Source organism: Dreissena polymorpha, chromosome 5 (assembly GCF_020536995.1).
Source record: "Dreissena polymorpha isolate Duluth1 chromosome 5, UMN_Dpol_1.0, whole genome shotgun sequence".
Taxonomy (NCBI): domain Eukaryota; kingdom Metazoa; phylum Mollusca; class Bivalvia; order Myida; family Dreissenidae; genus Dreissena; species Dreissena polymorpha.
In genome coordinates, this window is record NC_068359.1 from 9,930,629 (window position 1) to 9,943,548 (window position 12,920).

The following is a 12,920-nucleotide window of genomic DNA, read 5'->3' on the forward strand; positions in this document are numbered from 1 at the left end:
ATAGACAAAGTCCCCAATGTGGTACACCTGGTCATACATACCTGGGTTCAATGTAGACAAAGTCCCCAATGTGGTACACCTGGTCATACATACCTGGGTTCAATATAGACAAAGTCCCCAATGTGGTACACCTGGTCATACATACCTGGGTTCAATATAGACAAAGTCAACAATGTGGAACACCTGGTCATACATACCTGGGTTCAATGTAGACAAAGTCCCCAATGTGGTACACCTGGTTAATTCGTACCTGGGTTCAATATAGACAAAGTCCCAGATGTGGTAGACCTGGTCATACATACCTGGGTTCAATGTAGACGAAGTCACCAATGTGGTACACCTGGTCATACATACCTGGGTTCAATGTAGACAAAGTCCCGATGTGGTACACCAGGTCATACATACCTGGGTTCAATATAGACAAAGTCCCAGATGTGGTACACCTGGTCATACATACCTGGGTTGAATGTAGACGAAGTCACCAATGTGGTACACCTGGTCATACATACCTGGGTTCAATGTAGACAAAGTCCCTGATGTGGTACACCTAGTCATACATACCTGGGTTCAATGTAGACAAAGTCCCTGATGTGGTACACCTGGTCATACATACCTGGGTTCAATGTAGACAAAGTCCCTGATGTGGTACACCTGGTCATACATACCTGGGTTCAATGTAGATAAAGTCCCCGATGTGGTACACCTGGTCATACATACCTGGGTTCAATGTAGACAAAGTCCCCGATGTGGTACACCTGGTCATTGCACTTGAGGCTGTTTTCATCGTCTCCCTAGTAACAGACACAGGTACACAGGTCAACAGTCAGAAACAAGTTTTCTCAAATGTCTGAAGAAAAATCTGTTGCTTGAGCTTTGTTTGTAAAAATTAATGAACATGATTTGTCTCAGCTGGTAAGTGTCCTTCCTTATTAGAACCTATGACAATGTGTTTAAAAAAACGCAATTTGCCAATCTGTTAACAGATCCCTAACAATAATGCAGTGTTTGAGCTAGGTTGTTTAAATAGCCTATCATTTCCCCACTTAAAGTGCAGAACAAGCAAATTTTAGCATAACACCAACATGGAAATCCAGTGTATATATTCTGTGATCACTTTATTATATATATTGGAAGACTTGGCTGGGTGGAATAGTGTATGAATTAATTATTATAAACTGAATATTAACGAATAAAATTACAAGCAACTTTAACAAATTCTTTCAATGAAATGAAGATCTTTTTTACACCAAAAGCTAAACTGCCCAGATTATATCGCATTTTTTCATTGGTAAAATTCCTTTGCTAAAAAATGAAATGCTTGATTCATAATGTATGATTACAAACGTTTGCCAGCCAGATCTCCGAGGCAGATCAAAAGGCAATCCATTTAACCAATATGTCATTCTTACAAAACTGGATATTTTAATGGGTGTTACAAACAAACATTTCTTGCCAAATGAAACTTTCGATTGCTAAATTAGAAATTGTAAATTGCTAATTTGTAGCCTTTGTTTTATATTGCGACTGGTCGAGTAAGCTCATGGCGTAATGGGTATGGTGTCAGCTTAGGAATCGGGTGGTCACAGATCTGATTCCCACTGTGGGAGCGTTCTTTCGATCTCCCTCAAAGATACAAAGTACTGGTTCTACCCAGGAAAAGACTCTAGAGCTTTTCAATAAGCCTGAGGCTTCAGATGCAATCAAACTTAAATAAATAGGTTTAAACTCCAAACATGGGTTTAGTGAGACAAATTGCTAGCTAGTATCTGTGTCCAGACCTCCTGTGCCTTGGCGACCTCCGTGCTCATGTCGGGCTCTGCAGGCTTGACGGAGTCCTCATGCTGCTCTGCCACGGCCTTGGCGTACTTCTCAGACTGAAACACACACAACAGATCTCACCTTTAGCCTTGGTATGGGACAACTGGGCTAAATGCATGCGCCAAAAATGTCATCCCAGATTAGCCTGTTCAGTCTGCACTGGCTAATCATGGAAACACTTTCTGCTTTAAAGGGGCCTTTTCACAGATGTTGGCATGTTTTGAAGTTTGGCATAAATTGCTTTATATTGATAAATGAAAACATAATAACATTAAAAAAAGAAAAATCAAGATGTGTTTGTGAAACACAATGTCCCCCTATATGATGTTTGACCTTGAAGGATGACCTTGACCTTGTGAAGGATGACCTTGACCTTTCACCACTCAAAATGTGCAGCTCCATGAGATACACATGCATGCCAAATATCAAGTTGCTATCTTCAATATTGCAAAAGTATTCATAAAATAAGCGATTTGGGCCACATATATTTGACCTCTGACCTTGAAGGATGACCTTGACCTTTCACCACTCAAAATGTGCAGCTCCATGAGATGCACATGCATGCCAAATATCAAGTAGCTATCTTCAATATTGCAAAAGTATTTATAAAATAAGCGATTTGGGCCACATATATTTGACCTCTGACCTTGAAGGATGACCTTGACCTTGACCTTTCACCACTCAAAATGTGCAGCTCCATGAGATACACATGCATGCCAAATATCAAGTTGCTATCATCAATATTGCAAAAGTATTCATAAAATGAGCGATTTTGGCCACATATATTTGACCTCTGACCTTGAAGGATGACCTTGACCTTGACCTTTCACCACTCAAAATGTGCAGCTTCATGAGATACACATGCATGCCAAATACTAGAAATGGCGCGGCAGAGGCCGACGCGTATCCCCACGCCGCATGTTTGACCCAAGGGCGCCCCAGGGTTGATCATGGGGCCATGCATAGTTGAGATTGACTGTATTGTCATAAGAGAAGTTCAGTATCAATTAGAAGTGAATGGGTGTAAAAATAAAGAAGTTATAGTAAAAGGCAATTTTGGGAGGGTGTGGCCTATGTGGGCGGGGTGCCCCAGGGTTGGTAATGGGGCCATGCATAGTTGAGATTGACCGTATTGTCATAAGAGAGGTTCAGTATCAATTTGAAGTGAATCAGTGTATTAATGAAGAAATTATAGTAAAAGGCAATTTTGGGCGGGTGTAGTCTATGTGGGCGTGGCGCCCCAGGGTTGGCAACGGGGCCATGCATAGTTGAGTTTGACCGTTTTGTCATAAGAGAGGTTCAGTATCAATTTGAAGTGAATCAGTGTAGAAATGAAGAAGTTAATGTAAAATAACCTAAAATTTTTTTATAGTAAATGGAATTTTTTGGTGGGTGTGGCCTATGTGGGCGGGCGCCCCAGGGTTGGGATTGGGGCCATGCATAGTTGTGATTGACCCTAATGTCATAACAAAAGTTCAGTATCAATTTGAAGTGAATCCGTGTAGAAATGAAAAAATTATAGTAAATGGAAATTTTTGGTGGGTGTGGCCTATGTGGGCGGGGCGCCCAAGGGTTGGGAATGGGGCCATGCATGGTTGAGATTGACCGTATTGTCATAAGAGAGGTCCAGTATCAATTTGAAGTAAATCGGTGTAGAAATAAAGAAGTAAATGTAAAATAACCTAAAAAAATGAGTGATAATTTCTGACGCGGCCCCACCCCAACCGCTATAACTTTTGACCCAGGGGTCAGATCAAAATTCCAAATAGTGCAGGGTCGCACATATGCTCATAGCTACCATGTGTGTAAGTTTCAAGGTTCTAGTGCTTTTAGTGTAGGAGGAGATAGTGGCCAGGACGGACGGACAGACAGACGGACGGACGGACGGACGGCGGAGATAACCACAATATCCCCACCTTTTTTTCAAAAAGCGTGGGGATAATGAAGTTGCTATCTTCAATATAGCAAAAGTTATTGCAAAATGTTAAAGTTGGCGCAAACAGACCAACAGACCAACAGACAGACAGGGCAAAAACAATATGTCCCCCACTATTATAGTGGGGGACATAAAAAGTAACCCTCAGCAGGGCTCAAACCACTGACCTCTGGAGTCCTGGAGTAAAAAGTCTACCATTTTAACCACTCAGCCATCCTTGATTCAATGAAAAATGTATTTGATACTTTATATAAGCAATCCTTGTTGTTTCACAAAATATAACGACAGCAACAGAACTCTCCAAATTATTCATTCGTTTCGCATTGCAACTCTTTATAATTTTCAGGTTTTTAAATCGTCAAAAGATGCATATAATGGCTATTTTAGAGCACGGTAAATGTTCAGTAGTACTGTTTCCTCACAAATATAACTAAAACAAAAATTTGCGAACCTGAAACATTTTTTTTCAATGTTGTCAATTTACCCAACCGTGAAAAGGCCCCTTTAATGGACATTTTTGTTTCAAGGAAGTCTCTTTTAAGCATTAATTCATTCACGGCAGAAAATCTTGTCCCTGATTAGCTTGTGCAGACTTAACAGGCTAATCTGTGACGAAACTTTTTAATCATGCATTAAGCCCAGTTTTCCCAGAACAAAGGCGTATAAAAATACAGATAATTGCAATTAATATTACCCAACCAGCCAGCTTAGGCCATAAAGATGGCAGAGCCCTGACACTGTTTTGGGTGATAGAGCCCTTTAATTGTTACATTAATCTTTAATGGATTATTTTAAATCCATTGTTCTTCCAAAATATTTTTGGTAAAGAGGAAATTGTTATAAATGAGCTGTTTTATATATTGCCTGAATTATGCATGCAATTTATGACAAATATACTTTGACAGTTTGCTGAAGACTGGATGAGAACTGTTGCAGTAAACATTATAATTCTAAATGGGCCTAGGGTTGTCAAAGTTAAAAGCGCTATATTTCATCACTGTCAAAGGGTAAGAGGGCTGATAAGGGCTGCCACACTTTGAGCCAGAGCAAGGTGTTAGTACACAGGTATATAATACATGTGACATATGGGGTAGGTCAAATAAAGAAATATTCAATCAGGCTTTTCATTCCTCAAGTATTGTAAGTGCTTAACCCTTCACCACTCAGAGAGGAATTTTGACCCATTTGTAGTCCCTTAGAAAATAAAATTAAATTAAAGACCTTCCTTACTTGAGACAAATGTTGAAGGCTTCATGTCCGATTCTAAGATACTGATGAGCAGCAAAAAGCATGAAACTTGAAAATACTGCGTATACTTGGAGGCTGGTCTGGGTTTAATTTACCCATTTCACCTTTGCTCCTTAACGGGAAAGGGTCAATTAACCCTTTTCCACTCAGAAACAAGGTGAAAATGGCAATAGAGAGGGTTGCGGATGAAGCCTTTAAAACTTGAAGCTAGAAAGAAAGGTCTTTAATTGAAATAAAGGTTTTAAGGGACTACAAATGCATCAAAATACATATCCAATTGGTAAAGGTTTAAGATCATTGAAACAGAAAGTGCAGCCCTACCTCTATGATGGTGCTCAAGTGTTTCTCTGTGTAACTCAGGGCGGGGGTGAGAAGTATCTCTCCGTTCTTGCATATCTCGTCCCGTCGCTTGATGAAGAGCATCTGCATCTCAACAGCATCCTCATACAACTGTAAACAGGCATCAACTAGATTGTGAGCATCCTCATACAACTTTTAACAGGTCCAAGTTTGGTAAGGATTGGATGAAAACTACTTGAATTAGAGAGCGGACAATGTTGTGATGTTTAAAACGCCCTAAGTGACCCTGTGACCTTGTTTTTGATCGGCATGACCCATATTCAAACTTGCCCTAGACATTATCAAGATACAACTTCTGACCAATTTTGGTGAAGATTGGATAAAAACTACTTGAACTAGAGCTTTGTCACAGAGGTGACGAATACCCCCACATGCCGCATTGACACATAATATTTTGCATGTCGTCTTCACAAAAAACAGCGGACACCATGCTCAATTTTTAAAACGCACTAAGTGACCCCTTGACCTAGTTTTTGACCCAGAAAGGCCCATGTTCTAACTTGGCCTTAAGATCATCTCCATAAAACTTCTGACCAAGTTTGGTGAAGATCAGATGTAAACTACTTGAATTAGAGAGCGGACACCATGCTGAATGTTAAACAAGAGCACCGCCTTGCAGGTGCAGACCGCTCATCTATTTTTCTTTTTAAAGGTGTAGGACCCTATCTCAATTTCAATCACAAAGGAGGGAGGGGTGGAGTGGAGAGGGGTGTATAGTGTGGGGGTGTGGTCATTTATTACATAATCTTCCAAAAATGCAAAAAAAATGGGAAAAAAAATAAAAAAATATTTTGGGGGCTGGGGATTCTTGGGTGGGATGGTTGGACGGTATTTCAAAAATAAAATAATAAAAATAAATATTTGTGTTTTTTAACCATGTTTGAAAAAAACAAGAGATGTGTTTGTCAGAAACACAATGCCCCCTATTGCACCGCTTTGAAATTTTTTATTGTTTGTTTTTTTTACATTTGACCTTGAAGGATGACCTTGACCTTGAAATTCCACCACTCAAAATGTGCAGCTTTATGAGAAGGCCGCTTTGAAATAGTATTTGTTTACCTTTGACCTTGAAGGATGACCTTGACCTTGAAGGATGACCTTGACCTTGAACTTCCACCACTCAAAATGTGCAGCTTCATGAAAACGCTGCTTTGAAATTATTATTTTTTTTACCTTTGATTTTGAAGGATGACCTTGACCTTGAAGAATGACCTTGACCTTGCACCACTCAAAATGTGCAGCTTCATGAGAACGTCGCTTTGAACTTATTTATTTTTTTAATTTTTGACCTTGAAGGATGACCTTGACCTTGAAGGATGACCTTGACAGTGAACTTCCACCACTCAAAATGTGCAGCTTCATGAGAACGCCGCTTTGAAATTTTTAATATTTTTTTTTACCTTGAAGGATGACCTTGACCTTGAACTTCCACCACTCAAAATGTGCAGCTTCATGATAATGCCGCTTTGAAATTTTTTATTTGTTTTTTTACCTTTGACCTTGAAGGATGACCTTGACCTTGAAGGATGACCTTGAACTTCCACCACTCAAAATGTGCAGCTTCATGAGAACGCCGCTTTGAATTTATTTATTTTTTTTGACCTTGAAGGATGACCTTGACTTTGAACTTCCACCACTCAAAATGTGCAGCTTCATGAGATACACATGCATGCCAAATATCAAGTTGCTATCTTCAATATTAAAAAAGTTATGGCCAATGTTAAAGTTTTCGGACGGACAGACACCATAAATTTGACATTTGACCTTGAAGGATGACCTTAACCTTCACCTTTCACCACTCAAAATGTTCAGCTCCATGAGATACACATGCATGCCAAATATCAAGTCAATTGTGTGTCAGGTAAGAGTAGTTTTGTCAAAGTATCAATCGAATCTAATCATAAATAAAAAAGTTATGGCAATTTTAGCAAAATTTAATTATTTTACCTAGAGAGTCAAGGTCATTCAAAGGTCAAGGTAAAATTCAACTTGCCAGGTACAGTACCCTCATTATAGCATGAAAGTATTTAAAGTTTAAAAGCAATAGCCTTGATACTTTAGAAGTAAAGTGGATCTAAACACAAAATGTAACAATATATTCAAAGTTACTAAGTCAAAAAAGGGCCATAATTCCGTAAAAATGACAACCAGAGTTATGCAACTTGTCCTTTACTGTCCCCTTATGATAGTTTGCGAGTGTTCCAAGTATGAAAGCAATATCTATGATACTTTAGGGGTAAAGTGGACCAAAACACAAAACTTTACCAAATTTTCAAGTATAAAGGGCCCATAATTCCGTCAAAATGCCAGTCAGAGTTACATAACTTTGCCTGCACAGTCCCCTTATGATAGTTAGTAAGTGTTGCAAGTATGTAAAGCAATGTCTTTGATACTTTAGATAAAAAGTGGACCTAAACACAAAACTTTACCAAATTTTCTATTTTCTTAGTATAAAAAGGGCACATAATTCTGTCAAAATGCAAGTCAGAGTTACATAACTTTGCCTGCACAGTCCCCTTACCATAGTTAGTAAGTGTTGCAAGTATGAAAGCAATGGCTTTGATACTTTAGGAAAAAAGTGGACCTAAACACAAAACTTAACCAAATTTTCAATTTTCTAAGTATAAAAAGGGCACATAATTCCGTCAAAATATTAGTCAGAGTTACATAACTTTGCCTGCACAGTCCCCTTACGATAGTTAGTAAGTGTTGCAAGTATGAAAGCAATGGCTTTGATACTTCAGGAAAAAAGTGGACCTAAACACAAAACTTAACCAAAATTTTCAATTTTCTAAGTATAAAAAGGGCACATGATTCTGTCAAAATGCCAGTCAGAGTTACATTACTTTGCCTGCACAGTCCCCTTATGATAGTAAGTAAGTGTTGTAAGTATGAAAGCAATAGCTTTGATACTTAAGGAATAAAATGGACCTAAACACAAAACTTAACCAAAATTTTCAATTTTCTAAGTATAAAAAGGGCACATAATTCTGTCAAAATGCAAGCCAGAATATCTAACTTTGCCTGCCCAGTCCCCTCATGATAGTAAGTAAGCGTACCAAGTTTGAATGCAATAGCATTGATACTTTATGAGAAAAGTGTACCTAAACGCAAAACTTAACCGGACGCCGACACCGACGCCAAGGTGATGACAATAGCTCATTTTTTTTTTCAAAAAATAGATGAGCTAAAAACGCACTTAGTGACCCCGTGACCTAGTGTTAGGCCCGGAATGGCCCATGTTAAACTTGTCCTAGAGATCATTTAGATAAAACTTGTGAACAAGTTTGGTGAGGATTGGAAGAAAACTACTTGAATTAGTGAGCGGACAACATGGTGAGGTTTAAAACGCACTAAGATACCCCGTGACCTAGTTTTTGAGCCGGCATGACCCATATTCAAACTTGACCTAGACATCATCTAGATACAACTTCTGACCAAGTTTGGTGAAGATTGGATGGAAACTACTTGAATTAGACAGCGGACAACATTGTGATGTTTAAAACGCACTAAGTGACCCCGTGACCTTGTTTTTGACCTGGGATGACCCATATTCAAACTTCCCCTTGACATTTTCAAGATACAACTTCTGATCAATTTTGGTGAAGATTGGATAAAAACTAGTTGAATTAGAGAGCGGACAACATGGTGAGGTTTAAAACACACTAAGTGACCCCGTGACCTAGTTTTTGACCCGGCATGGCCCATGTTCGAACTTGACCTACACATCATCTAGTTACAACTTCTGACCAAGTGTGGTGAAGATCGGATTTAAACTACTTGAAATAGAGAGCGGACACCATGCTCAATGTGTAAAACGTACTAAGTGACCCTGTGACCTAGTTTTTGATCTGGCATGGCCCATGTTCGAACTTGGCCTTCAGATCATCTAGATAAAACTTCTGACCAAGTTTGGTGAAGATCTGATGAAAACTACTTGAATAAGAGAGAGGACACCATGCTGAATGTTAAACGCACTAAATGACCCCGTGACCTAGTTTTTGACCCGGCAAGGCCCATGTTCGAACTTGGCCTTAAGATCATCTTGATACAACTTCTGACCAAGTTTGGTGATGATCGGATGAAAACTACTTGAAATAGAGAGCGGACACCATGCTCAATGTGTAAAACGTACTAAGTGACCCTGTGACCTAGTTTTTGATCTGGCATGGCCAATGTTCGAACTTGGCCTTCAGATCATCTAGATAAAACTTCTGACCAAGTTTGGTGAAGATCTGATGAAAACTACTTGAATAAGAGAGAGGACACCATGCTGAATGTTTAACGCACTAAATGACCCCGTGACCTAGTTTTTGACCCGGCAAGGCCCATGTTCGAACTTGGCCTTAAGATCATCTTGATACAACTTCTGACCAAGTTTGGTGATGATCGGATGAAAACTACTTGAAATAGAGAGCGGACAACATGCTGAATGTTTAAAACGCACTAAGTGACCCTGTGACCTAGTTTTGACCCCACAAGGCCCATGTTCGAACTTGGCCTAGACATCATGTAGATACAACTTCTGACCAAGTTTGGTGAAGATCGGATGAAAACTACTTGAATTAGAGAGAGGACACCATGCTGAATGTTAAAAAATGCACTGAGTGACCCCATGACCTAGTTTTTGACCCGGCAAGGCCCATGTTCGAACTTGGCCTTAAGATCATCTAGATACAACTTCTGACCAAGTTTGATGAAGATCGGATGAAAACTACTTTAATTAGAGAGCGGACAACATGCTGAATGTTTAAAACGCACTAAGTGACCCTGTGACCTAGTTTTTGACCCGACAAGGCCCATGTTCGAACTTGGCCTAGACATTATGTAGATACAACTTCTGACCAAGTTTGGTGAAGATTGGATGAAAACTACTTGCATTAGAAAGCGGACACTTAATACGGACCGACAGACAGACCAGTTCACTCCTATATACCCCCCTAAACTTCGTTTGTGGGGGTATAACTAGATACATCTGTAAACAGGCATACAACTGTAAACAGGCATCAACTAGATACAACTGTAAACAGGCATACAACTATAAACAGGCATCAACTAGATACAACTGTAAACAGGCAAACAACTGTAAACAGGCATACAACTGTAAACAGGCATACAACTGTAAACAGGCATACAACTGTAAACAGGCATACAACTTGAATGTGTAGGTGTCGTGCATGCTGTCTGTTCAAATACTCAACAACAACAAAATTGTATAATTTGAAAATAGATTTTTTTTTCAAAATTTGAATCAATTTGACTGAACTTTATGGGTGTTTTTAAATAAACGTTTTGAGTTATGATTATACAGGGATTAACTGATCTCTTAACAAAGTTGAGCCATTAAAGAATAACCCAAACAGAATTGTACCAGGTAGAGAAGCCATGCGAAATGATAAGGATAAGAGTACATAACTCCGAAATTAATGGATAACTCCACATTAACATTTTGTCATGCACATCTTCACTTCATGGTGATGACATAGTTAATTTGGTGCCTATTCCATTAATGAGTGACCTTTGCAGAAGAAATAACCAACATATAACATGTGGCATGCTTTTGCTTAAACAGTGAATATCTTCTTGTTAGTAACAAAACAAATATTTTTTTTTTAATGTAAACTCTTACTGGTAAAGACAAAAATAGATTTTAATTTTTAGAGTTTTGAAAAAACTCACTAAAAAAACAATCACAGTGCTTTTTTTTCTTCTTAGACAATTGCCATTTTTCACAACTAAAAGTAGTATGCGACTCAAATTTTCACAATTTAAAAAAGTTTGTGACTCATTTTTTCAATATTTTGCCAACCTCGTGACTGCTTCACAAAGATAGGAAACAAAGCCCTGAACTATTTTTGTGCACACTGCACTGACCTGCGAATCTGAGCGGCTGTGAGCCCGGGCTCTCTCAAACACCTTGAAGATGTCTTCCTGGAACCGGTCCATGCGCCGATAGCGGCCCTACACAACAGACGTGAAATGTGTGAAGTATGGGACATGTTACTGCTAGTGATGGACATGGAGTCTGGGCTTTCTTAAAAACGTTGTGCATGAAACAATCTATGTGCCTATAGCAAACCTGATAACATGGGTTATTAAAATGAGACACTCTAAAAGCAGACAGAGAATGTGAAAATGATATTGAATCTGCAATAGTATGTGAAATGATAGTAACCCTGAAACCAATTACATGGAATGTGAAATTAGTTGAACAGTCACATATTATACATTCTCAGCGCACTATAGAACTTGCATTTTCTGATAGATGTTTTATGATCAATTTAAACTGGGCAGGAAAATCTGTGGTTTATAAGGTAATATTGATGGAAATAATGGGTAATCACAAACATCTTAACAGCCACAACTTTGTTACTTTATTATTGGGTTATCTTTATGAAACTAGAAACTATCTCAGAAACAAAGGCCCTAAGGCAGTTATTTGAGTACAAAAGGACATATCTGTGCTAAGAAGTTAGTGCTCACAAGATTTCACTACAGACTTCTAAAGAATACTTCCCCATCTTCTGACAGCAGTGTTCTTTAACAATCCAAAGCAATTTTTGAACCCAATCCTGATATCATAACAACTTGTTCATGTTTTGCACACATTTTATGTAGAGTGGATGAAGCACGTGACTTTTTAAAGTTTTCAACCAGTTTTACTATAGCCACATAAGACGGACGTACAAAGAGATTCTAATTAACAACCCTCGTCATCAAAGCAGAAGATAAATAAATACCTGAAAGTCACCAAAATGCAATTACTCAAGAAGACAATTTCAAATCCTACCCTATCCAAGTTCCTCTTGATCTTGTCAAACGTCAGAGGCTTCCTGAAATATTGAAAGGATGGTTAACAAACAATACCTCTGAATATCCTCAGGCCAAAAAAAAAGGTCGGTTTCTGGTCTCCTTGGAAAAAAAACAGGGTCGGTAGGTAGGGATCTGTTCATTTTTTGGGTGGTACTTAAATGAAAGGCTGCTTAAACTTATAATAAGAAATACATGTATACATATATGCTTTGTTTGCTTGATATAACATGTTATATTAACGAAAATGAACCTTCTTTTTTTTTTTATAATAAAAAGTTGAGCGTCGGCGCCGATTCGGGAGACACGGTCGGGCGACCGTAAATGGACCTTTTTTTTCTTTTGGCCCCATGTATATTAATTTGGTTTCAAATTTCTTTTTTCGCAAGGATTTTTATTGGTTTAACTGTGTTGCTGAATGAAATAAATCAGATCTTGATTTAAAACTTGTACATATATATTGGAAATAAAAACATTCAGCTAAAAGGCTACCATTCTCTGACTAAATTAGGGCCACAATAAAAGGAAGGCTAGCGTACACTGAATTTGTGTAAAATTCAATCCAAAGGCAAAAGGCAAACATCCACAAAATTAATGCCACCATCAAACAGAAGGCGAACATACATTGAATTCAATTCACATTCAAATATTAGGGCCACTCTCTATCTAACAGCATACACTGAAAATGAGAATTATTCAATAACAAATGCAAACGTTTACTGAATTTTAGACATTGAACCAAAAAGGC

General features: G+C 38.5%; 1 protein-coding gene across 1 annotated transcript in view; it reads right to left on the reverse strand.

Moving 5' to 3' along the window:
• Positions 1 to 12,920, reverse strand: part of LOC127880974 (protein polybromo-1-like) — a 117,629-nt gene that overhangs the window by 52,179 nt on the left and 52,530 nt on the right. The window contains exons 21-25 of the mRNA XM_052428490.1: positions 12,153 to 12,195; positions 11,237 to 11,323; positions 5,324 to 5,452; positions 1,779 to 1,874; positions 718 to 791 (exon numbers count right to left, since the gene is read on the reverse strand). Coding sequence (XP_052284450.1) covers positions 718 to 791; positions 1,779 to 1,874; positions 5,324 to 5,452; positions 11,237 to 11,323; positions 12,153 to 12,195 — 429 coding nt within the window. The remainder of the gene's footprint in view (positions 1 to 717; positions 792 to 1,778; positions 1,875 to 5,323; positions 5,453 to 11,236; positions 11,324 to 12,152; positions 12,196 to 12,920) is intronic.